Source organism: Dunckerocampus dactyliophorus, chromosome 1, assembly GCF_027744805.1.
Source record: "Dunckerocampus dactyliophorus isolate RoL2022-P2 chromosome 1, RoL_Ddac_1.1, whole genome shotgun sequence".
Taxonomy (NCBI): Eukaryota; Metazoa; Chordata; class Actinopteri; order Syngnathiformes; family Syngnathidae; genus Dunckerocampus; species Dunckerocampus dactyliophorus.
Genome location: NC_072819.1, coordinates 35,079,382 through 35,104,839, shown reverse-complemented (window position 1 = coordinate 35,104,839; position 25,458 = coordinate 35,079,382). Strand labels below are relative to the sequence as shown.

At 42.1% G+C, this 25,458-nt stretch overlaps 2 protein-coding genes across 2 annotated transcripts; one reads left to right on the top strand and one right to left on the bottom strand.

Moving 5' to 3' along the window:
- Positions 1-694: 694 nt before the first annotated feature.
- On the bottom strand, positions 695-3,895 carry LOC129188090 (kelch repeat and BTB domain-containing protein 12-like). The gene is made up of 9 exons (XM_054788115.1): positions 3,740-3,895; positions 3,450-3,631; positions 3,197-3,329; positions 2,875-3,108; positions 2,425-2,783; positions 2,067-2,340; positions 1,647-1,794; positions 1,302-1,499; positions 695-1,200 (listed from the first exon to the last, which is right to left on the bottom strand). The coding sequence occupies exons 1-9, from the start codon at positions 3,893-3,895 to the stop codon at positions 1,052-1,054; spliced, it is 1,833 nt and encodes a 610-aa protein (XP_054644090.1). The 3' UTR covers positions 695-1,051.
- A 7,261-nt stretch (positions 3,896-11,156) lies between these two features.
- Positions 11,157-24,991, top strand: LOC129183247 (solute carrier family 26 member 6-like). Its single transcript, XM_054780279.1, has 19 exons — positions 11,157-11,538; positions 12,355-12,494; positions 13,065-13,175; positions 13,295-13,467; positions 13,549-13,713; positions 13,804-13,956; positions 15,557-15,639; positions 16,081-16,228; positions 20,608-20,721; positions 20,797-20,874; positions 21,048-21,143; positions 21,506-21,612; positions 21,697-21,766; positions 21,831-21,923; positions 22,042-22,143; positions 22,226-22,537; positions 22,607-22,661; positions 22,770-22,900; positions 22,972-24,991. The coding sequence occupies exons 1-19, from the start codon at positions 11,399-11,401 to the stop codon at positions 22,996-22,998; spliced, it is 2,298 nt and encodes a 765-aa protein (XP_054636254.1). The 5' UTR covers positions 11,157-11,398; the 3' UTR covers positions 22,999-24,991.
- The last annotated feature ends 467 nt before the right edge of the window (positions 24,992-25,458 follow it).

The following is a 25,458-nucleotide window of genomic DNA, read 5'->3' as shown; positions in this document are numbered from 1 at the left end:
AAGGTCAAAAGTGCTTATTTTTTTCCACCCAAAATATTTTTTATCTTACAACACCTGTCATGACACGCAAGACAGGAGCGAGTATTTCCTGTCCTGTGGTCTTATTTTGGCAAGCTGTGCTTCCTGCTCGGTGGAAGAGGCAGCTGGTGCTGGTGCCCGCGCAGCTGTCGCCAATTAGTGGCAGTTAAAAAGCCAGCGTCGTCAGACGAACGGCGCTGGCTCATTGAGTTTGTTACTGGTGCTATAACTTAGACTATCTACTTACCTGTGCCTTGGAATGTACCTGTCAGTCTTTCACAGAGCCTTCCTCTCTGTCGCTTTTTTGAGTTATTGAACTATTAAAGACTTTTTTATTTGCACACCATCTCTGCATACTGGGGTCAAGCACGCGACAGCCGCCACGCATCCTGACAACACCCTTTCTATTCTAGACCAATTTGCTTATCAATTTGCTTAGTAACACCCATTCATCCATTTTGTTATCTGTTCAGGGTCACAGGAAGCTGAGGCTTATCCCAGCTGCCATGCAACTGGTCATCAGCCGATCACAGCGATAGGGCACATATAGCGACATGCGGACTACTATTCACACTCACGTTCACAGACTGGCTGAGTGGGAACTGAACCCACACTGTCTGCAACTAAAATCAGGCAAGTCGACCGCTACAACATCAGTGACTCAGCATCTTAAGTAATATGTACAGTATACTGAAATCTGAGATATACTACTTAAAATAAGCAAAATATTCAGCCAATAGAACATGAACATTTGACTTCTTCTCTTGGCACATTATTTTGCCAGGTTAGATGAGTTTAGGTTACCATTTTTTGTAGTGTAACCATCCAGTTATTCCCTAAAGACTCCTTTTAAGACTTTGATTGTTGAATGCATAGAAATGCGCAACCTCAATTTGTTTTGTCATGAACAAGCCCGGAGTTGTATCTTTCAGAGATCACACCATCAGTTTGTGATTCCCAGGAAGCAACCGGTTGGAGGTTCACTTCCCTGAACCTCCATCAGTGTTGTTGCTCCTAGCCATAAAGGGAGGAGTTATGAAGTGAGGAGGTCACGAGGATTGAGGTTAGCCACCAGGCAGACATCGTAGCTGTCGTGCATCGCTGCACGTCTTTCTACCACTGCCCACACGTTCTCTGCAGGGTCCAGTTCCAAAATCTCCTTGGTGATGATCTCATGGCGACCTGCAACCAAAGAAGATGCTACATACTAGTATGTAAGCTATGGTTTAAGTGTATGACATAATGTTACATTTGATGATTAACAGAGAAAACCTGAAACTTACTAGCACCCTTGTAGTATCCACAGAGGTACAGTTTGCCCTCAACTACTCCTACATTGGACGTGTTGTTTCGGAGGGAGAGCAGCGATGTGGGCAGAGTCGGTCCTGGCCTCCAGGTGTCTGTTTCTGGGCTATAGATCTCTACAGAGCTCAGAGATCGACGTGATTGTCCATGATCTTCTCCATCACACCCAATACCACCTGAAGAACATAAGACCTTCACATTTTTCTGTTCTTGCAGCTAAAGAAGGACATACACATTGACCTGACACTTCATAGCCTGCACAATCCAAATTTTCTTCTCATATGCAGCTTAAGAAAGCAACCAAGGTAGTCGTGGGCTCAGACCTAAAATGTAGATTTCTCCATTGAGAACACCGGTGCCACAGCGATACCTCGAGTACTTCATCCTGGCACACTCTGTCCATCTGTCCTTACCAGGATCGAACTGAAACACTCGGTTACTCAGCTTGTCGGGATCTTCATCTGGTAGGTTCTGAGAGAGGTGGGGAAAAAAGAAAATGGTTTGAAAATTGTCAAAAGTGCACGTATGTTCTGAGACAACAATGAAGCTTGTTGCTTGTTTATTGCTGCACTATTCTTGCTTATAAAGTTGAGTTTAACTCTCACAGTTGAGGTCATAAATTTCTGGCCAGGTCCAACTAATCCCATACATCAAGGAGAAATTACAAATGTATCTCAAACAAGAGCTTGGATCTCAACAGGTAAATGTATGTGCGTCCATCAGTATGCCGACAATGTTTGTACCTGTGGTGTCCATCCTCCCAGCACGTAGAGATGCTTGTTTAGGCTAACAGTGCTGTGGCAGGCTAAAGGAAGAGGCATTGAGCTGAAAGAAAGCCAACTGCCTCCTCTCTTCAGTGACCACCTCATCACACTGTCTGTGATGACATAATGATGGTGCACTTTCATCTGGCCACCGATCATGTAGAGGGCGCTGCCCAGCATCCCTAAAGCATACATATCTCTGTGTGCTGCTGAGCAAAGCTCCACCCAGCAGGACTCTTCTGCAGGATCATACCTGAAACACAAACAAGTCCAGCAGGTCAAGTGGTGAACGTACTTGTTATTTATTTGGATACTTAGATTTGCTTCCGATGCACACCTGAATATATCCACTCTCTTCACCCTGTGTTGATCCTCTGCCTCCACTGCAACGATTATGTTGTTGTCATGTGTCACAGCCCCCGCTGTAATTTCACCAAAGCCACCACTGCCTTTTAGAGGAGAGGGGATGTAGTAAGTCCTTCTGCCATTGGGGGCAAAGCAAAAGCTAAGATCAGCAAGGCCACCACGTCGTGCAGGCACTCCCTCCTTGTTCACCCCTCCCAGGCAGAGCAAGAGGTCGGAGGTCTCCATCCCATAACGAAGAGCTGGTCGAGGTGGAGCTGAACCCTCACAGAGACTTGAAGTCTGAAGGGCAGCATCAATCATTATAAAGCCCTCCAAGTCCCCCAGCAAAACCTGGATGCACCATGACACATTAGAATCTGTCATTATGCTGTTCTAACCCCGTGACAAATGTTAAGTTAAGTTTACCCTCCTCCATTCCCACCGGGTTTCTTCTCCTGGCTCTCCGTAGAACCCCAGGGTCCACGAGCTCCAGCCGGACACGCTTGAGTAACTCCACGGCCTGAGCTTCACTCTGCGAGTCCCCTCGCCGCATCTCAACCCAACGCAACACCAGTTCCAGCACCATCTCCTCCTGCGAAATGTTGAGGTCATCTGAAGCCAGTAGATCTGCAAGTCTTTCAGCATCCAACTCCAGGACTTCTTCCTCCTCACAAACCTGGGCACAAATTCAAAATTGGGTTTCTTCTGTACTCTTTTCTATGAAAAGCCATTATTATTGGTCCAAAGACATAGAAAATTCTCACTTGTGTAAAGTGTTGGCAGAGGTATTGAAAAGCACAGTCAGCCAAACTGGTGGCCCCCAGGTCTCTGGCCCAGTGATACAGACCAACACAGTTGGAAGCATCCATACTGGCCTCCATGTGGTTTTGACACAACCTGAAGCCGTAAAAACAAAGGAAGTGTAAACTTTTCACTCTGAATGTCCTATACATTGAGGGAGCAAAGAGTTGCATATGACTCTCATGTTCTTATTTGACTCCAATGTTCTTTTCTCACCTAAAGGCGCCATCTATATGGAGCAGGAAGGCGGCAGCAGACACTGCCTGGATGTTGTCATCGGACAGGGGAAGTTCGGCACGGTACATGTAACCAAGGAGAAGCTCCAGGGTGTGAGCAGATGTGTCCCTCAGGGGTATCTCACCTCCCCTTGTTTCTTTCAGACCACATGTAAACATGGCCTGGACAGAAACATATAAAATCAAATGACAAGTATTCTTTTTTATAGAGGTGCAACAACACATTCATAATAATATAACAGGCCTGTGCATGTCACTCTGCGACCTGACCTGGAAATAAGGGCTGAACGCCGACAGGACCACCTTGTGGCAAGAAAAGGGAATCCCAGCAGCAACCAGAACTACATCAGTGAGCTCCTCAGCAGCTCTCATCTTCTCCAGCTGCCTGAGAAGATGTGCACAATGCTCTGCATGTGGTGTGTCCATTGGACTGATTCCTGCACCACATTATCAGCACATACAGTAAATGAATAAATGATAGCAGAGCACTACCAAGTATACAGAAAATAAGAAAAGAGGCTTTTGATTAACACACACACAAGCGGCATGGTTTTTATAATCAAACATTCACAATGAATTAACAACGGGGCTGTAATAACAAATATATTACAATATATTATAGTAATCTAACATAGTAATATATTAGTTTTCTACATTTTGCTGTAAATAAATGTCAGAACAGCAGCAAGCCAACAACACTGAAGCTTGGTTTATGCTTGATGCATCCGCGAGGTCCGCATGGAGCCAAATTACGTCACTTTTGCAACCCCGCCCCTCCGTGTGACGTCCACGCAGCCCAAATTTTCCACACTGCGCACCTAGGAAATTTTCAAACTAGGTGGAAAAACATGTCCGACAAGCGAGAGCCCCTTGTAGCGGAGATTTGAAAATACAGACATCTTTATGATTCGGCTCATAAAAATCACCTCGATCAACAGATTGTCATCAATTATTGGAGAGAAATTGTTGCTACTCTTGGAAGAGATGAGGAGGCAGTAAAAAAAAAAAAGTTGGACAAATTTAAGAGACCGATATGTGAAGGCAAGAAAGGGCGCTAAAGAGAAAAGTGGTGATCCAGGAGGAGGCAAGAATGTCCCACCAATTCTTAAAGAGATGGGTTGGCTATCGTCATTTATCAAACACAGAGAAACGTTTAAGCTTATGCTCGTCACCATGTTGTAAACAACACTTTCTACTTTTACTATGGCGTATTGTTATGCGAATGCCGTAGATGCGCTACACTGCCCCCATCATCTGGGAATATATGGGCTATCAGCGGGGACATGACGCACTGACTATAAATGCTGCAAAAGTTGTCTCTGCCTTATTCCGCACGTCTCATTTCCACGTGACATGTACATGCGTCAAGCATAACCCAAGCTTAAGTGTGCTAAACAGGTCACCTTTACCCAGGCAAGCAAATTTGCAATGTGAGCAATCTCATGCAAGTATGACCTTTTAGCAAAGCATGCATTTATCAGCTATCATACCAGAGGTGTTGTCAGATGATTCAGGCGTCTCTGATTTGAAGGTGAGCTTCTTTTTTTCCACTCTAGCGTAATCCTGGTCACTGGCAGTTCTGTTGTGTGTTCTTAGTTGGTGTTTGTGAGTGCAGCCAAATGCTCACTGGTGGAAAAGTTTAAAATAGACCATCAGAGCTAGTTGGGCTTTTGGTGTCTTCAGGTTTCCACAATTGGCTGGCCAACATTGTATTTATCATCGGGAGTTAAGTTTTGTTTGTGACATGCTGATAATAACCAACATCATTTTGCACCAAAATTGTAAGCACATTTGCCAACTACAGACTCATCTTGTTGTGCAATCTTCATCCAAAAACACTCTTGCGCTCATTCAGAAATCCCCTTATGCTTTTGAAAGACAAATGCTAATCCATGTACTGTATGTACATATACACCCCACTACAAACTATGGAGGAGGGATTTGTTGCGAAAGTTGCTGAACCGTTGCCTGGCTGGAGATAATTTACCATTCTGCTTTGTCAGAGATGGCTTCATTATGTTTGTCCTGTAGGAGAACGTACAAATAAACATCATGTTGTACTATTTGTACATGGTATTTGTATCTTTGAATTTGATGAAAAAAGTGCAACAAAGTATATAGCACTTCTAGTAAGCAAAAAGTCTCATAATGGAATGTCATTGCTAACAGTGGGAGACAACATGTTCTGACATTATTCCTAGTATTCATTATCTGGCAACCTTGACTCTGTCTGTACAAAATGTCAGATGGTTTGTGACGTGAGTGAAAACTACGCCGTTGAGATGATTTTACACTACGTAATTTGCATAGCCTCCTTGTCTTGAAATGTTATTATTCTTATTCATCTGCTCAAAACACTGTTTACACCTTTTTATTTTCTTCGAGCACAATCAAGTCTCCTTCTGTGGCCCACCCAAAGTGCACACTTGAGAGCTGAGAGTGTGACAGCACAGAGAAAACGAGCATGGCGCACACGGACGCACACAATGCCTGACCAGGTGTCACTGATTAAACAGATGTGCCTTGTTTTGCTTATGAAGTTGCGTAACACTGCATGCTCAACTGTGCTTGGAAAAAGTTAGTCATTCTGATATGTCATAATACTGGATTGACATCACTCCCATAACCTTTGTTGTACAGTGATAGCCATAGGTATTTTGTGGTGGTTTTATTGTATCGCTGCTAGCTATTTACCTTTTTTAATTGCACTTATCAATGTACAAATCTGCTCATGTGAATCAAATGACTGTTTTGCTTCTGTTTAGACAATTCATCATCATCTTCATATGACGATTATAGGTTAGGCAGATCATTTACTTGTGATTTTACTGATGATTTTGTTATCTGACAGATGCTGACATCTGATTTGACAAAAAAAATCTAACATATGTATACAGTACTGGAAGAAGTGGAGCCAAAAGACACACTATGAAATGAAGATAATACAAAAGGAAGATAATAGACTGTTGGGAATTAATGAAGTTAATTTAATGGAACAAATACAGGCCGCACGGTGCCCAAGTGGTTAGAATGTCGGCCACACAGTCAGGAGATCGGGAAGATCTGGGTTAGCGCCAATCTCGGTGTGGAGTTTGCATGTTCTGCCCGTGCGTGCGTGGGTTTTCTCACACATTCCAAAAAACATGCATGCTAGGTTCATTGGCGACTCTAAATTGCCCACAGGTATGAATGTGGTTGTTTGTCTGTATTGTGCCCTATGAATGGCTGGCAACTAGTTCAGGGTGTACCCTGCTTCTCGGCCAAAGGCTCCAGCCTCGCTCCGTGACCCTTGTGGGGGCAAGCGGCATAGAAAATGGATGGATGGATAGATGGATAGAACAAATGCTAGAATTTAGTTCGTAAATGTAGATCAGTGCTTCCAATTGTGTTGAGGCCAGCAAAGCCACATTGCTTTGACTGTATGCCACTGATATAAACATTCTAGAGATCTGGGGCCTCATTTATAAAGCTTGCTGTACACAATACGCCAAGACAGGTGGGTTTGTGAGGAGAGTAACCAGTTGTTCTAAACCTTTCTAATGATCAGTGGTCCAGTCAACAGGCTCTGGAGAAGACAACTGCGGATGTTTGGTGGTTCTTCCATGCGTTGGGATTTGGGCCTTTCCCAGCTTAGTTTGGTCGGATTTCTGTGAAGAGAAACGTAGTAATAGTAATATTAATTTAAGTGGTAGTTTAAAAATTGCAAGAATTTACATTTTGCACCGTTGGATCTCAGTGAGGTTCTATAAGAAAGGGGAACGAGACAAAAAAAATGTTGAGTAAGCAAGTTATTGGGTGATATAGTAGATATAGTCCACCGCTATCCACTGCATTCCTATCCAACTATCCCTTTCAAATTTTGATCAGGACTCTATCAGGCCCCTCCCTATCTTGAAAAACTAGGTCAGGAAAACTACCTAACTTAGCCTTTCTGTCCAGAAGGAGCTCCATGACTGCAAACAGATTATCAAACACCTCAACTCTTCATCCTTGCAGCTCAATGATTCATCTCTTTATTTACCTACTGATAAGCTGAAATGCATAGAGTAAATGGGCAGCAATGAGACATAGACGTCACGACAATATGTGCCACATCATGAAAATCAGTCAATAAATGTTGTTGCTCAGCCTGCTTATTAATTTGTTTTATTTCATTTTATGCTGAGCATGCTGTCTTCGTCATAGAGGTTATCTTTATTTTTATTTTGTTTAAACATTAACATGCTCCATTAATTCATTCATCGTAAAGGTGTCTGGGCAGAGTAGGATGTTTGTGTTCTCTTCTCCCTGGTTATCGAAGTCTGCTTGATCATCAAAAATGTTCCGACAGTCTTAACTGCAGATGTTTACATGTGTGTGACAGCGGCCAGGGTTAATATGTGCAGGAATGCTTCCTGTTGCTTTTCACATTGTTAGTCATTTTCAGTAACTTCCCTCCTGTGAGTCAGTTGTTCTTTTTACGTCAACTGCACAGCATCATAAAGTGTATTAAGTTGTTATACAAGGTCACGATATCTGATCTCAGAAAGAAATAGATCTATTTGATCCAAGAGTGAAACAAAACAGCTACTAAGAATTTCATAAATGTAGGAATTGACTGCAGGTTGCGATACCACAGACCAGACCCACAATCATAGGGTGCAAAGTATGAACATAGCAACGCTCAAAAGTGAATTCAGCCCTAAATTATTACTTATTCTAGTAATATTTGGAATCGCTCTAAAATAGACTACGACCCTAGAATCCATACTGACCAGTTTCTTTCAGAGTCTTCAGCACGGTGCTACTTTAATCTTGTCTTAAAACATTTACCACCTGCCTCACCTCTCATTCTGTGCAACAAGATAAACCCCAATCAATAATGTCATTTGTCACTTTGACAATCGCCCACGTAAACATTAACCTGCTCAAGATCTACATCACACTGGTTATTCAAACTAAGTGGTAATTGGACAACTTGCTCACATCCAAGCAATTTATGAATGAGAGGTAAACTCACCAGCCTGCCATTTCAAATATTTTACTGCTCCTATGTAGCTGAACAAGGGAACCACAACGTGATTATGTACTAATATAGTGACCATAAAGTATACATCCCTGGGCTCAACAACCTTCAGCAAGAGCCGTTTTGCCTCCTCTTCTAGTAAAGAAAAAGAGACTGGAGGCGCAAAACATGACACAGCTTAAAAAACGTTTTAAATTTAAATGTAACTTTTTTTTAAATTTTACCTGTTACAACACCTAACAGTGTAGCGTGCATGCATGTGTAGGCCTGAAAGAATGTGAACACTGAACTATGAATGCCTTTTTGAGTGGTTCCCGTATTTGTGTAAAATTAAAACAAAACATAGCCGACTGTAACATAAAAAAGCCAATCAGAGTTCACATGACTGCATATTAATGCAGATCAGCTGACTCATCACAGGCAATTGTGATGATTATGCTTGCGCTGAATTAATGGCATTACTTTGCCCCATCCATTCATTTTCTATGCCGCTTATCCTCATTAGGTCCATGGGGGTAATCTGAAGCCTTTGGGCGAGAGGCAGGGCAAATCCTGGACTGGTCGCAAGCCAATCACAGGGCACATATCGACAAACAACCATTCACACTCACATTCATACCTATGGACAATTTAAAGTGGCCAATTAACCTAACATGCATGTTTTTGGAATGTGGGAGGAAACCGGAGTATGCACGGGGAGAACATTAGATGCCAGAGTGAAGATTCTTCCCGATCTCCTGAATTTGTAGCCAACATGCTAACCATCCGTCAATGTGCGGCCCCATCACTTAGCCTACTGGTGATATTTGTTGCCATTCTATTGGTCCCGTCCGTGACTGTCTTTGCAGAGGGAGAGACAGTATTTCTTGAATTTTCTGAATAATCCATCCATTTTCTATCTTATCCTCATTAGGGTCGTGGGGGTATGCTGGAGCCTATCCCAGTTGACTTCGGGCGAGAGGCGGGGTACACCCTGGACTGGTCGCCAACCAATCGCAGGGTTTTCTGAATAATTTCCTGTTTATTTTGCTCTGATATTTTTATGAATGATTCTTTCATGTATTCTCCATCTGTGAACGGCTTCCCCGTATTTTACGATCTCCAGTGCAGCCACATTAGCAACTTTAGTTGAGTTTATCCGCTTATCAAATGTATGTCTGCTCTGCTCAACCTTAGTATTACCTTAGTATTACCCGTAGTATTTCCAAAATTGCTCTCTTACGCCCACCTGCAGTGTACTTTTCAGAAAAAGCTGTTTGCTTGTTTTGAAAATGTCTTTCGTTACATTTGTTTGCTAATTCCTCGCCACATACAGTACCAAGCACAAGGGTAAGCCAGCGTCATTGGCAGTGAAGGCAAAGGAATATGCATGTCCATTCAGACTTAAACTCTCTATTTCCTCTGAGATTTTTCTTTTTAGGGACGTATTCATGGTTATGGATCGCTTACTGCGGGGGCAGCACACTCAACACACTTTTAGTGTGTCACTGCACACATGGGCATCTCCCTTCTCTTGCTCATCCAATCAAGGAGGCTGAAGAGGAGCCACGGGTTGCCAACCCCTGGTATATACCAAGTGAAACAGGAGAATGGACTTTAAATAACAAAAAAGAAGGAAGGACAAAGTGTATACAACAGTTCCTGAAAGAAATGCACTTATAACAGGCTGACTTTACATACTGAATGAGGAAAGCAGAAAAATAGATACACTCCTGATCAAAATCTTAAGACCAGTTGAAAAATTGCTAGAATTTGGATTTTGCACATTTGGATCTTAGTGAGGTTTTAAGTAGAGCTACTATATGCAAAAACAAGAAGGGGGAGTGAGACAAAAAGCATTTTGAAAAAGTAATTTATTGAAAACAACAATTAAACTGAAATAGGCTGTTTATCAGCTGATCAAAAGTTTAAGACCACAGGATGTAAGATGTTCATTTTCTGTCGGGCATTCACACTGTCATGCCCTCCTGATGGCTAAAGCTAAGAAGCTTTCTCTTTTTCAACGTGGTCGGATTGTGGAGCTGCATAAGCAAGGCCTCTCGCAGCGTGGTCTTCCACCCACATTAAGGCCCTTACTGGTGCCGACTGCAGCGCAATAACCATCAGACGACAAAAAAACAATTCAAAGACCTCGTCTCCTTCAGCGCCACAAAACTGCCATTCTAGACTTTGCCAGGGAGCATCAAACATGGGACATCAAGCATGCACAAACCAATTTTTGAAGTGATTAACAAGAACGGTGGAGCTACTCATAACTGAGTCCTACTGAGAACATTTTTTGTTCTGGTTTGGAGAGTTTTTTTGTTATTTTTTGAGCGATGGTCTTAAACTTTTGATCAGCTGATGAACAGCCTATTTCAGTTTAATTGTTGTTTTCAATAAATTACTTTTTCCAAATGTCTTTTGTCTCACTCCCCCTTCTTGCTTTTGCATATTGTAGCTCTACTTAAAACCTCATTAAGATCCAAATGTGCAAAATGCAAATTCTAGCAATTTTTCAACTGGTCTTAAGATTTTGATCAGGAGTGTATCTGGAAAACAAAATTGTACCTCCTCATCTTTAACATAAAAGTTACAGAATTTATTAATGGGCATAAAACAACGTGCCACTCAAACCATTACAATTGTTAGGAACAATCAGGAAAACGTCACATGGCCTCTGGCATGCAAGTGTATGTGTGCAGAGGCCATTCTTACGGGGTAGTTGTCTTATAAAGGCAGGAAAGGAAGAGTCACTCCCACAGTACAAAACTAGCTGCAGAAAAAGGCAGTGTTCATCAACTGACAACACAGAGGAGTGTTGACAGACTTCTCAGCCAGTGGCATTGCAACTGTATGTGATCTTTACTTTGAAGAGGATCCTCGAGCACAGGGCACGGAACCAGTTTTACAACCAGGACACCCACTGAGGCAAACAGGCTGACATGGAAAATGGGGAACAGCCCCTTGGCCAGTATTTTGTACATCGGCCGGTTCTGGATGAATTATGTCTGGATGAACTGGCACAAAAAGGAACGTGGTCCACGAAGCCATCCTTCAGTGAACGCGTGAAAGACTCCCTGAGGTAAAAACAACAAAAAGAAAAAAAAAATGAGAGAATGGGCAGGTACATGCAGAATGTGTGTGGATTATTTGCCTGGTTGTAAATGTGTCTCCAGTCCAAGCATACTAGTTGTGATTAATAAAGTCTATAAATAATAATGGGTGAGGAAAGTTTACTGTTTTTTAGGAGTACAATTTCATAATAATATGATCAGAAAAGACATGAAAAGAAATGTGAAGACATGCATTACCCTCTCTGAGCACAGCATCCGATATGTTAATACCCCACAAAACTTCTACAAACATAATGATGTTCAGATTTCAGACATAGAGGTATTTAGAGGTTTTACACTACTGCAAGCAACAATAACATTTCTGATAGTGTCAATCAGGCTGTGCATTATTATCACTGCAGTAATATTTATTGTGAGCTGTGTTGGATGTTGTCACGCTGTGCTGCTAGTGAGTATGATGACATTGTACCACATTTAAGGTCGGTGTGACTGATGCATCTAGTGGCTTTATCCCTTTATACATTTTATTATCTTGGTTGTTTTTTTTTACATTTGAGCACAGACATGTTATCCGGTGTGGCCCTTTTTTCAAGGCCGTTAAGTAAACTTTGTAGCATGTGTTGCAACTCTCACAACTCAAATCTTTCCTTGATACAGTTTGGTGGACCATGACTCCTTTTCTGTGGTATTCAGGGTATATAGTAGTACTTGTTACTGCAAGACTATTGCTCTCTTCATTGAACGCACCCCATGAGTTTGTAATTTACTTTTGTGTAATGATTTTAATGTACATTGATTGTGTCATTCTGGACTGACTTTGCCAGGTGCTCAGTGCCCCGGGCAAAGGAAGTCGTGTTGAGCTGGGTGCCTGTTCTTGGCTGGCTTCCTAAGTACTCCATCAGAGAAAATGCAGTTGGTGACCTGGTCTCTGGCTGCAGTGTGGGCATCATGCATCTACCACAGGGTTTGTATGTACACTGTGGTTGTACAGTAGTGGGACGCTAGCATTTGGTTCAGGTGGATTATTGGGTTTATTGTACAATAGCTGAGTAATGCACCTACAGGATCTATGAAGGGCCACATACATGAGAAACAGTAAGGATGTTAAAATAACACCATGCTTATGCTTTTTTTATTACATACAAAAAAAATCGAACTCTATGGTGGAACCTTCCTCGTGGGACCACTCTGTTTTAAAATTCCAAATTTGACCAACCTTTTCTGAGTAGAAAAAAATAAAAGATGAACTCAAGGCATGTGTTTTGCTTTTTCTCTGGCTTGTGGTCACTAGGGCCAGGCACAGGTTTTTATCTATTTTTTAAATAATAAAATAGTATTTTTTGAATCAAAACAATCAGCGTGTTGGATAGGATTGTGTTTCACCTAAAGGGTTCCATTGCACTGTCGTGGGTTCCATTGCACTGTAGACATTAGACAGACAGTGGACTGACCCAGCTATTTTCGCTCATGTTTTAATTTATTAATGTGATTTTTATGAAGAAAAGTTTGTTACATCTTTTTTTTTCTTAAACAGGAATGGCATATGCTCTTCTGGCTTCTTTGCGGCCAGTGTTTGGCCTGTACACCTCCCTCTACCCGGTGCTTGTCTACTTCATCTTTGGCACTTCCAAACATATCTCCATTGGTGAGAAGAAAGCAGATGGTGTCACCATGGATGTAGACATCCTTGCTTTAGTCTTACACATACTGTGTATACTGTATGTATAAGAAATGTATGTAGAATAAATGTTTTCATGTGTCCAGGTACTTTTGCAGTGATCAGCATCATGATCGGGAGTGTGACAGAGCGGCTGGCACCAGACAGTAACTTTATCGTTAATGGTACCAATGGCACAGCACACGTGAATAACGATGAACGAGATGCGTACAGAGTACAAATAGCCTGCACTCTCACAGTGCTGGCAGGGCTTTTCCAGGTGTGTGTCCACTTTTCTCCAAATCTTCTTCAATGTTGAGGTTTTGATGCTTTCGTGACAAGCTGTGGTTGTCACCCAAAGATCCTGTTGGGTGTGGTGAGGTTTGGTTTTGTGGTCACCTACTTGTCTGAGCCACTGGTCCGCGGCTATACCACAGGGTCAGCGTGCCACGTGTTAAACTCTCAGCTGAAATATTTGTTTGGAGTTACTCCAGCTCGCTTCTCTGGCCCCCTCTCTCTCATTTATGTGAGTATGGCACATACTTTAACTTGCATGCAGACCTTTAGATCATTTTTAACCCTATCCAACCTTCCTCTCTCTGTTCGTCACCCTCAGACTTTGCTGGAAATATGCCGTTTGCTACCTCAGACGGTTGTGCCAGAGCTTGTGGTCAGTCTGGTGTCGCTCACTCTTCTCATTGTGGTCAAAGAGATCAATGCCTACTACAGGCAGAAACTGCCCCTGCCTATCCCCATAGAACTCATAGTGGTGAGTCCTCCCTCTGTCACTTCCTTTAATAGTTCAGCAGGGGGCATCTTTTTTGTATAAAAAATGGCCACACAGCATAATTGATCCATTTTCTTTACCACTTGTCCTTATTAGGCGTCAGAGGTGAAGCCTATCCCAGCTGACTCTCAGCGGGAGGCAGGGTACACCCTGTACTGGTCGCCAGTTGGGATGTAAATCTCTTTGTGGTAGATGATTCCATTCGAATCTAGATACACAAGTTACGATATGATTCAAAAACGATTACTTTAAAAACAGAACGATTCGCTAAGATTCGTTGTGGCGTACAAATAATACGATTCAACTCTACGATTAATGTTTGTTGATGTAGAGATTAATTTTACGTCATAAAATAAAGATGCCAATTATATGAAAGTGGCATTCTTAGAGTATTTTCAAATGTGCAAAAGAGCACATCATATCCCCAAACATGCTGTAAGACACTGTCAAAAACAAAGTCAACACAATAACATGTCAAATGTATTTATTTTTTAGACACAGACCAAAAAATATCTGTTACATTTGGAACATTTAAGTTTTAACATGTTGCTTGTGGAGCCACCAAACTACGTTTTGTTGTATACTGTGTGCAATGACAATAAACATCCAACAGCTTTATCTATACATATAAAATCTAACATATATATGAAAAAACAGAAGTCTTAACCTTCAGTCCAATTAATAATACACTATAAATCAGGAGTCACCAACGTGGTGCCCGCGGGCACCAGGTAGCCCCCCGTGACCACATGAGGTGCCCGCAAGCCTGCTTTTCATTCAGGTTTTCAGTTAATAATTTGAGAACAGTAGAAAGAAATGCATTCTGAAATACAAAATGTGAGTTGTGGACACCAGCATTTTGTTCATGTTCTGGTAAAACAAGCATATTCGCTTTGTTTGGGTTTAAAAATAAAAAATAAATAAATAAATGTTACAAAAATAAGTAGCTCTTGACCATTTTCATTTTGTAAAAGTAGCTCTCACAAGGAAAGACGTTGGTGATCCACTGCTATAAATAAATAGCGTCAAGCCTCTTAAATAATGATACGTCTTCCAAGCACAGCTAAGTAAATAGAACTATTTGTCACATTGGTGCAATGAAAATGCTGTCAGTTTGGAAAAGTAAACAATCCCATACTCAGAATGTCATAAGAATAATGATACATATGTCACAGTAATATAATGATACAATAATAATGTCGTAACGACGTTCAACACTTCAGACTGAGCATAGTGCTTTCAACATTCCAAGTAGGTAAGGTACAACATTTCAAAGTAAACAAGCAATACCCGGTGCATGTCTCCACAATCGACTACTGTAAAGCCCTAGTCACTGTCAATCACAGGGCGCCTGTAGACAGACAACCATTCACATTCACACCTATGGACAATTTAGCGTCTCCAGTTAACCTAACGTGCATGTTTTGGGATGTGGGAGAAAGCCAGATTATCCAGAGAAAACCCACACAAGCACAAGTAGAACATGCAAGCTCCACAAGGAGCTGTATGCTATATCACACTGTATTACTTTCAAGTATTGTTCTGACTCAACAAATCCTTCTTGCACCCCCTCTCTTTCTAGATCATAATAGCAACAATCATCACTCACTTTTGTGGCCTTTCTGCCAAATACAACATTGATGTTGTTGGCGAGATTCCGAGTGGGTGAGTTAATCTTTGTGAATTGAAGATGCATTTGTGTGTCAGAAAGCTGTCAATGCAAGGCACGACACCAAACACAGACACCAGGAGTAGTAGTTTCTAGTAGTTTCTTTTCGAGGAATCGAGGGTCACACTGTGCATGTATTGTCTTAGAGGGCGCAGGAAAAAATGGAATGTTTTTGTTTTAAATCGTAGATAACGAACAAGTGTAGATACTGATAGGATTATTGAAATATTTTAGGTAAAAGAGACAGCTGCAGAATGTGAGATCAATATTTAGTCAGCCACAGTCACACATTATACCCCAAAAGCTTGGGACAAAAAAAGTTAGCTTTCTCTTGATGTTGAGATAATTTAACAGAACTCAGCAAACACAGATTTAACCAGAATTTTTCCTGCACCTAAAGAAAAAACTCACTTATCGCTGTGTTTATTCGACTCCAGGCTTAAGGCGCCCCGTGCTCCAGACGTGACACTCTTCTCTGCGGTGATAGGTGACGCTTTTGCTGTGGCCATTGTGGGCTACGCTATCAGTATTTCACTTGGCAAAACATTTGCTCTCAAATATGGCTACAAGGTGGATAGCAACCAGGTAAGGTGCACACATATATCAACAATGTGTCATTCAGATTTGTATGTACTTTCTGTCTGTGTTCAAAACTCTGGTGAGCAAACTTTTAATTAATTAACAAAACCACGCTGATTTACCTTGAAAGTGTTCCATGCTTTATACAGAACAGTAGAAGCATTTCACACATCACATACATTGACACACATGAGCATCAATCAATCGCTCAGTATGTATCCATGCAATTAATTAGTTAGATTACTGAAATAATTTTCTTTCTCCAGTTCACACCTCAGCATTATATGCACTATCTATACTGCTCTATTATTGGCCATGCGCTGTGTGCCTTCCAAAACGCTAAATCGGGCTTATGATCCTTTCAGCAAAGTGTAAAAGTTTGACTTGTCCGGTTGACTTGTTACTGTTACGATTCAGTGTGGTGTAAAAGTGTGAAGCCCGGAAGCAGAAGCTGGAGGCAAGGGTCAAAGTTCAAAAATTGAATCTTTAATGACCAAAAAAAAAAAGGCAAAAATATTAGACAACAGTGTGTAGAAAAAAAACAGGAACAAAAAGAGCACCGCAAAGAAAACTAAAAACAGAAGAGTAACAAACTACCCAGAAGCACTGCTGGAACGAGACCACCAGAAGGATAAACAACAATAACTAAAGGTGACACAAAACAGGCTTACCGGATAGCAAACAAGCCAGGCAGATAAACATATCAGGTCAGTAGAATAACTAGGAGGTGAACAACAGGTAGCAATGAGGTGGCAGGAAAAATACTTCAACAAACTACAGAAGGAGAGAGGAGACAAAATAATGACAGACTGATTACAAATTGGCACCGCCTGCTGTTCATGGCTTCGCCCAGTCCAGTGACAAAATCCAAAGCAACATGGGACCATGGACGGGAGGGAACGGGCAGTAGCAGGTGGAGACCAGCAGGGGGTTGATGGAAGGCCTTATTTCTAGCAAAACACCAAAAGGCCACCAGACCCATGAGTGAGGAGAAACAAAGTGTGCCTGAATCCCGTATGACCGGTGACCTTGGTATTGCGTGCCCAGTCCAATACCTCGGGACGAAGGGCGTCAGGCACAAAGAACCGACTCTCAGGGCACCCATTCGGGATGGGAAGTGTCTTATTGGCCTCTGTCACACACTTCTCCACCTCGCACTGCAGGCCTCCCACAATGCATGAGTCTGGTAAGATGGGCACCACAGGGTCAGAGTCGGCCACTGGATCAAACATGCAGGACAGGGTGTCTGGCTTCTTATTCCGAGGCCCAGGCCACAAGGTGAGTGTGAGTTCAGTTGAGTCAGGAACAGTGCCATCGTGCTTGGCGGGAGTTGAGTCGGTGTGCAGAGCGGATGTATGCCAAGTTCTTGTGGTCCGTATACACAATAAACGAATGAGTAGAGCCCTCCGGCCAATGCCTCCACTCCTGCAGGGCCAGGACAACGGCCAGAGGCTCCTGATTACCAATACTGCATCTTGTTTCTTCCGGAGTCAAGCGACGGGAGAAGAAGGCGCAGGGGTGAAGTTTCCCATCCGCCAGAGATCACTGGAAACACTTTTCCTTTTCCGCATCCGCCCCTTCTCCACTATAAATCTGAAGAAAGACACTGAGAACAGGTGCAATGCGCATTTTCGGCCTTCACAAAAAGGCGGTTTTCCAACAGACGCTGTAACACGAGGCGGACATGTTTCTGGTGAGCCTCAAGAGCGGGCAAAAAAAATCAAAATGTCATCTAAATAGATGAAAACAAAATGACAGCGCATGTCCGGCAAAACATCGTTAATGGGGGCCTGAAACGCAGCCGGAGCATTTTTGAGCCGATAATGAAAGTTTTTTCCCTGATAATGAAAATTGATTTTAAAAAATGCTGTATAGATGGACTTTTTAATATTCACATGGCCAGGATCAAGCCTGCCTCACCTGCGCTTTCCACAGGCTCTCTTGTCCCTGTCCGCTCTGACTGTGGTAAAATCACCTAGCTCCCCACATTAGCATCTGGGGCGCTAGCCGTGTTTCAGTGAAGTCAATAAGCTGCGCTCCCTGAAGGAATGGATGGATGGATGGATGGATGGATGGATGGATGGATGGATGGATGGATGGATGGATGGATGGATGGATGGATGGATGGATGGATGGATAGATAGATATTTTTTGAAAGGCAACCATCGTGGCGGCGCTGGTAAAAAAAAAGAAAGAAAAAGTGCGGGCCGCTGAGGATGAACTGGATGGCTTCCATCAATTCGACGCAGGGGCTTGAGGTGAAAAACTGCGGTCAGCTCCACACGGTGTTCCTCATCACGTTCTTAGAGGCGGGCCTCAGTATGGATGGCCAACTTGATGAGTTCATCCAGGGAAGAGTCATCTCATCCTTCAGTCCAGAGTCCAGACTTGAACGGAAGGCAGAGCACAACTCCTTCTGGTCGATAGTTATCCTTGTTTAAGTTTAAACAATCATAAGTGTGAAAGGTTGGGTTCCTTCTGCTGGGGAGCCTGGACTGTAGCTCCTGACGGCGGTGTTGGGCGTAGTGGCTCCGGCGGATTATGTCAGCTGAGCCTGGAGAGACCTGATAGACTCACCAATCGTTTCCAGATTGGCTAGAGAAACCGAAACACCTACATGTGTAAGGTCCTTTTAAAGTTTGGTCACGGTTCCTCAGAAGTGTTCAATGTGCAGCTGAAGCCTTTCCTAAACCTTCCAGCTCTGCAGGGTTCATATGGTCGGAATATTCTGTTCCGATTCATTTCGGTGTAAAAGTGTGAACACCGGAAGCAGTAGCTGGAGGCAAGGGTCGATTTTCAAAAATGGAGTCTTTAACGACAAAAAAAGGCAAAAACACAACACAGGAAGTAGTGGGAAGACACCAAAATAAGAGCATACAAGATGGACTGGCGGTTGCGCAAAGCGCCGGCTCCGCTCCAGTCGCACGGACATCCAAGAGAGTGAGAGCTAGTTTCGAATTGCGTAATCTAAGTATGTTAATCTGACTTGTAAAAAGCCAAACACGATCAAATTAGGTGTTTACATGCGTGTTCAAAAGTTACTTGCATGCCAATTCATGCAATAATTTATCTTATTTTAGCGCATGTAAACGCACTGACTGACTGACTGAGTGCAATAATTGACTATCTCAATAACCACAGCCTGCCAGCATGTCTCTGTACATTGCAACAGGTGCTTTACTTTGTGAACGAAATCATTTACATATTTCTAACCTAGGGCTGCACGATTTTGGCAGAAATAAAATCACCTTTTTTGTCTCTGAAAACTAGCTTTTTGATTTAGATTTTACTACAAAAGACAACAGAATAGATTATTTCAAATTGTTTTTATTTTAGAAAATAGAATAAATTCCCCCACTGGGAAGAAAGTACAGTGGAAATGTAATTCCCCCTTGGGTGTAGTGAAGTGACAATTTTTCAACATCCTTAACCAAACAAAGATAAATCGCTTAAAGTAACGACCTCACTGTAAAAGTTAATTTGAAACTGAACCGGTTTTTTGCAAACAAAGACAAAGTTCCCTTATTTGGAAATAAAGTGAGAGCTTCACCAAATTTCACTTTAAAAATAAAATACTTTTCTATCATCTTGAACAAAGATTCACACTCGCATTTTGTGAAATAATCCCTGAAAAAATAAAAAATATATATCCCTGAGGCAAAACACAAACAGTCATAATTGTTATTTCCATGCTATATGCCTTTTGAAAAAACACTTGTGCAAACATAATGACATTTTATTAGCATACCTAAACAGCAAAATCGTGAGACTGTCATATCATCCCTTGCGATGAGAGACGTGGTAGTAATGTCAGTCGTACATCGTTTTAGTAAATGACGCCGCTGCGGTCAGTCAGTTCGTTTCAGTTACTCATTACATTTGTTACAAGGAACGCCTGTCTACACCGTGTGGCTTGAGGGATTCCCTGTGGCATGTTACAATGTTCCCAACACTAAAGAGCCTCTCTGACTTTTTCCTTTCCATTTTTTAGCAATGCCTTTTTCGCTTTCTTTTGCAAATGCCATGTTTAGTTCGATAAATCCATAAATCATGCAGCCGTTGTCTAACCTATTTGCCATTGTCACAGTATTCCTCACAACACATAAAAGCATGTGACAAAGAGCAGAGCGACAGAGTGGGAGAAGCCAGGCTCATAAGAGCTGATGACTCATGAATGCCTAACAAGCTTTATGCACGCTTGTGCATCTTATATGCATGCCGCTGTTTTCAGTGTGGCAATGACGCGTTGACATGGCTAGAAAGTTCATGAACGGTAGCTATTGATCCAGAGTGTCGACTCCAGACATAACTATGATTAAGATGTCAAGTTAACTACAGTGAATGACATTTAATGTTTACTATCGTTTTTTTTATTGCTCTTCCAGGAGCTGGTTGCTCTCGGCCTTAGCAACACCGTTGGGGGCTGTTTTCAGTGTTATTCCGTGACTTCTTCTATGTCCCGAAGTCTCGTCCAGGAGAGTACCGGGGGAAAAACTCAAGTAAACCAACATGCATCATTAGACGCAAAGACCTCAAACCATCTTATTCTTATTTCATCTTCTGTGTTTTGACAGGTTGCAGGATTGATTTCGTCCGTCATCGTTCTCGTAACAGTTTTAAAAATAGGATCTCTTTTTGAGGACCTACCCAAGGTATTACCACGGTCCTGTGTTGTTTCTCTGCAGACATTTTACATTTCAAGGCCGAAAAAAGACTTGCTGGAATGTGAAATCTTTGTGCCACCACCCTTGCTCTTCTCGCTTAGTAAACACAAGCATTTCAAACCCAAATAATGTCACGTCATTAGATTGTGTGTGTTCTGCAGGCTGTCTTATCCACAATAGTGTTTGTGAACTTGAAAGGAATGTTCAAGCAGTTCATGGATGTGCCCATTCTGTGGAGAACCAACAGGGCTGATTTGGTAAGACTAAACACTCTAAAACAGCCGTTTTCAAAGTGTGAAGCGGACCCCCCCAGGGAGGTGCAGATGACGTCAGAGGCAAGGCAGCTTGAGAAAAATAAAATAGTTTTCCAAACCTCCGATGCTAACTTTAGTAATGTTTAAATGCAAAACGAATTGACGTTTCATTCATATGATGACAGTAAACATCATAAAACGCCACAAATTATACTGTACTATAGAAAATCTGTTTTTCGGGCACCAGCTGTCTTTTATTCTTAAGCGAGGCTCATTGCAACACACTTTGAAAACCCCCGGCTCCAAGTTCATAAAGCCATCAGCCATTGAGCACTTTTACCTGATTGTACTCTACTGCCCTCTAGCTTGTATGGCTGGTAACGTTCGTAAGCACTATTCTACTCAACTTGGACCTTGGTTTGGCTGTCTCCATTGGCTTTTCTATACTAACCATCATCTTCAGAACACAGTTGTAAGCACACGTCGTTATTCGCAGCCAAACATGATATGCATTTGAGTAGGGAGGTGGTTTCATGTTTTGGATGTTGTCTCTCAGGCCACACTATTCAATCCTGGGCCACTTGCCGGGCACGGACTTATATCTGGACATAGACACATACAAAGAGGTAAGAATATTACATTTTGTCACAACAAAGCTGGCCAGATGAAAAATGATGTATGTGCCTGCAGGCTAAAGAGATTCCAGGCATTAAAATCTTTCGTTCTTCTGCAACCATCTACTACACCAATGCTGAGATGTACTTAGAGGCCTTGCAGGAGAAGGTGTGTCCTTCCTTGCTTGTGTGTTGCCTCACACTTGATAAGAAGAATCTATCCCCATCTGCTGTCTACATCACTTTAACGTCCTGTCTCTATTTGCGTCGCATGGCTTTTTGTACAGAGTGGGATTCAAATTGGGAAGCTGTTGGCAGCGAAGAAGAAACATGAAACACTGAAACAACAGGAGAAAAAGAAAGCTTCAACTGAGACAAAGCAAAATGATGTATGGTTCATTTGGCATTTCATAATACATCTTCATACTGTAATTATGTTTTTTTAATAGGAAATCTGTTATGTTTCCGCAGATGGACGGTACCCTACCAAGTGACACGTTTTCTTTAAAAGAGAAAGAAGGGGAACATGTTCCTGCAGAACTGGAAGGGCATAAACCTCCAGTCAATGGGATTTGTAACGGCCAAGTAAACTGGGCTTACCAATCCGACATGACTTCAAACTCAGATTACAGGGTATTCCATTATGATGACAACGGCACACAGGTTTCGAAAGATAGCGAAGAGGATAGAGGACTCGCCTATGGATGCGGGACCCACAGTATCATCTTGGACATCTCGACAACCAGCTTTGTGGACACAGTTGCTGTGAAGACCTTGAAAAATGTACTTGAGTGTCACAATGACTGTAATTGTTTTTTGGTTTTAAATCATTTCAATGTTATATTGTTTCAGATCTTCAAGGACTTAAAAGAAATTGATGTGGAAGTCTATCTAGCTGGCTGTCAAGGTCAGTAGACAAAATAGTCAAAGCATGAAATGAGTCCCTGTCGCTGTGATTCATGAGTGTTTGCTGTTCTCCTATGTTCTCATTTGTGTCTTTCTGGTCAAACGTTAGTCTGTGTGGTGGAGCAGCTTGAAAGGGCAGGTTTTTTCTCAGAGTCCATCCAAAAGAGCAGGCTGTTTGTTACTATTCATGATGCAGTGCTCCACGTTCTCACGAAACTGGGACAGACGGACGCCCTCCTTGTGAGTTCATTCTGAATTTATATCACTTACATCTGAAACTTTGGCTGACCTTGACGTCTTCATGCTTCCAGGATGTTTTCTGCAACACTCAGATGTGACCAGCAGAGGGGAGCATGTTCCAACTTCATCTTCCATCTTGTTTCTTCCTCTTGATGGGAGTTCCATTGCTCACTATTGGTCACCAGTCTGCTCCTCCTACAGAGTCCACCACATTAACATGGTGGCTCAGTTGCCATGGAAATACACGGAGCCGTTGCTCTGACAACAGGCTTTTGTTACATGGACTAATGACATAGTCAGCTATACATCAGTGGATCTCTCACACTCCGGGACTCAAAACGGGGGTTTGAGTGGGAGAATGTATCACAGGACAAATAGTCTGTATTTATCGACGGTATTGTAGGCTAGAGAGGGAAAATTAAAATGCGAATGGTACTAGCCACAATGTGTACACGTGTAGTTTTGTGAGACGACTAATCCCTAAAATGCAAGTATTTGTTAATATAACTGGGCCATAACATCGTCAAGATGGTTTCTGCTGGCTCCAAAGGCTCCGGTGTCACACACAGTGCAGAACAGCACAACGTAGTAGAAATTAAATTAGATTGCAATATATTGGCATATATGTTGATTTTTCTTAAAACTAATGTTAAAAACTTGTCTCGGCTCATTCTCATAGAACCAATCTCGTGTATCGTCTCGTCTCGTGACACCTCTAATGTACAGTATTCATCATTTAGTTCATACTATGTGATTGACTGTTTACAGTGGCCCCAGGGCTCCAGACTACCTGTTTTTTACTAGGAGCACAGTGGCCCCTAACTTAACATTTTAGCAGCGCAAGTAGAAAATGTGACTAGCAAAAGTAAATATTCACATTTCCTCTCATTTTCACTGTATGACTGATAAATACTAGAACAATAAATAACCACCGTTTTTGTCCCTATCTTCTGGAAGGACTCTTTGATGGCATAATCCTCAAAATGAAATCACATCTTATGACTGAAATTACTCTTCAATATTTACTGTAGACCACACACCCACACACACCTGATCAAAATCTTAAGACCAGTACAATGCAGTACAATGCTATAGCTATTCGTGTAAGCACTTAAGCTTGGGTTATTATCACAAAAACCATGGCCATTGCTAGATATCAGCTCTTTAACTCTTATAAGCTTTATTTGTCCAACAAACGGACCTTTAGTTGTACCAGGCATTAAAATGGAATGGATCAATAAACTGAAGAAACAAGGGTGGTCTAATATTTTTTCCATGACTGTATTAAACATACACACATTAAAAGTTACATTCAATTAAAAGTTAAAAGTTCAAATAAAAGTTAAAAGTTTTAAGATGGTCTGTCTCTCGTCCATTGTTAATTCAAATTTTTCTTGCCATTTTTGTCTTCGAAAACTCACCGTACTCCGTCAACTGTTCAAATGGCCTATTAAAGCTTTTTAACGGTCTGCAATAGTGCTAGCTGCAGGTGACTGGCTTTTGTGATCGCGTTAAAAGGCATTTAGCGGCATATGCCAATCACGTGATTTTTCACGGAAATCGGCTCCCTTATTTGTTCATATAACGTACACAGAACGATGAATAATCCCGTGCCTGCCTCCTTTGTGTCAGACCAGGATCAATTAAGCACTGCATGTGATGAATCATTCAAGCGCAGTGGTAACGTTGAGTGTTAGGCATAGGTTTTGAGATATCAAGCAATCAGGTGAGAGAAAAGGAGAGAAAAGTTCTGCTGGCCCTGCCCTGTGAGGTGAATCAGAAACCTGGTTGGTTAAAGAAACAGCCCCATTGACATGGCAACACATGGAAGCTGAAATCGATGGGACAAAACATTCCTAACATACCCATACACGTACTGGAGGCAGTCCCATTTTTACAAAATAAAATGGGAATAAATAAAATTTCATGCAACAAATACTAGAATTTTAGTAGTTGTAGGGCAGTGCTTCTGATAGTTGATAGTATTTGTAGTAGTATTTGTAGTTTTTGCCCTGACCGCCCACTACTTGAGTTATACAGCTTTGTCCGATGCCGCAAAAGATGTAAACATTCTCATTCATCGATGTTTCCAAAATGCTGATGTGAGTGCATAAAGGTGAGCTGTGATGACGCTATTGTGTCTGTGTTGAGTGCTGGTGTTCCTATTTTGTTCACGGCCAAGTTCATTCGTGCTAGCACACTACTTGTCAACACAGGCTCTCCTCCGCAGTGTTTGACCCGTTGCTTCCCTGAGCATTCCGCTCCAGCCTTGTGCTGTTTGTTTTTGCCACACGTGTCACTTGCAGCGGGTTTGTCTTGTTTCCTGCCTGCTCTGTATTTAGCAGTGCTGTATTACCTAGCTTGGACTATAGCCTTGCCGTTCTACCACTTCTTTTCGGTAGCTCTTGTTACGCCTTGTTTAATAAATTTACACCAAACCTCTGGCTCACGCATCTTGGGATCAAAGTTCCAGCCCTGGGCCGAACCGACATCATGAATGCGATTATACAATGGATCATTTATCAGCGCTGTGTTCACTGATTAAACCTTTAGCAGAC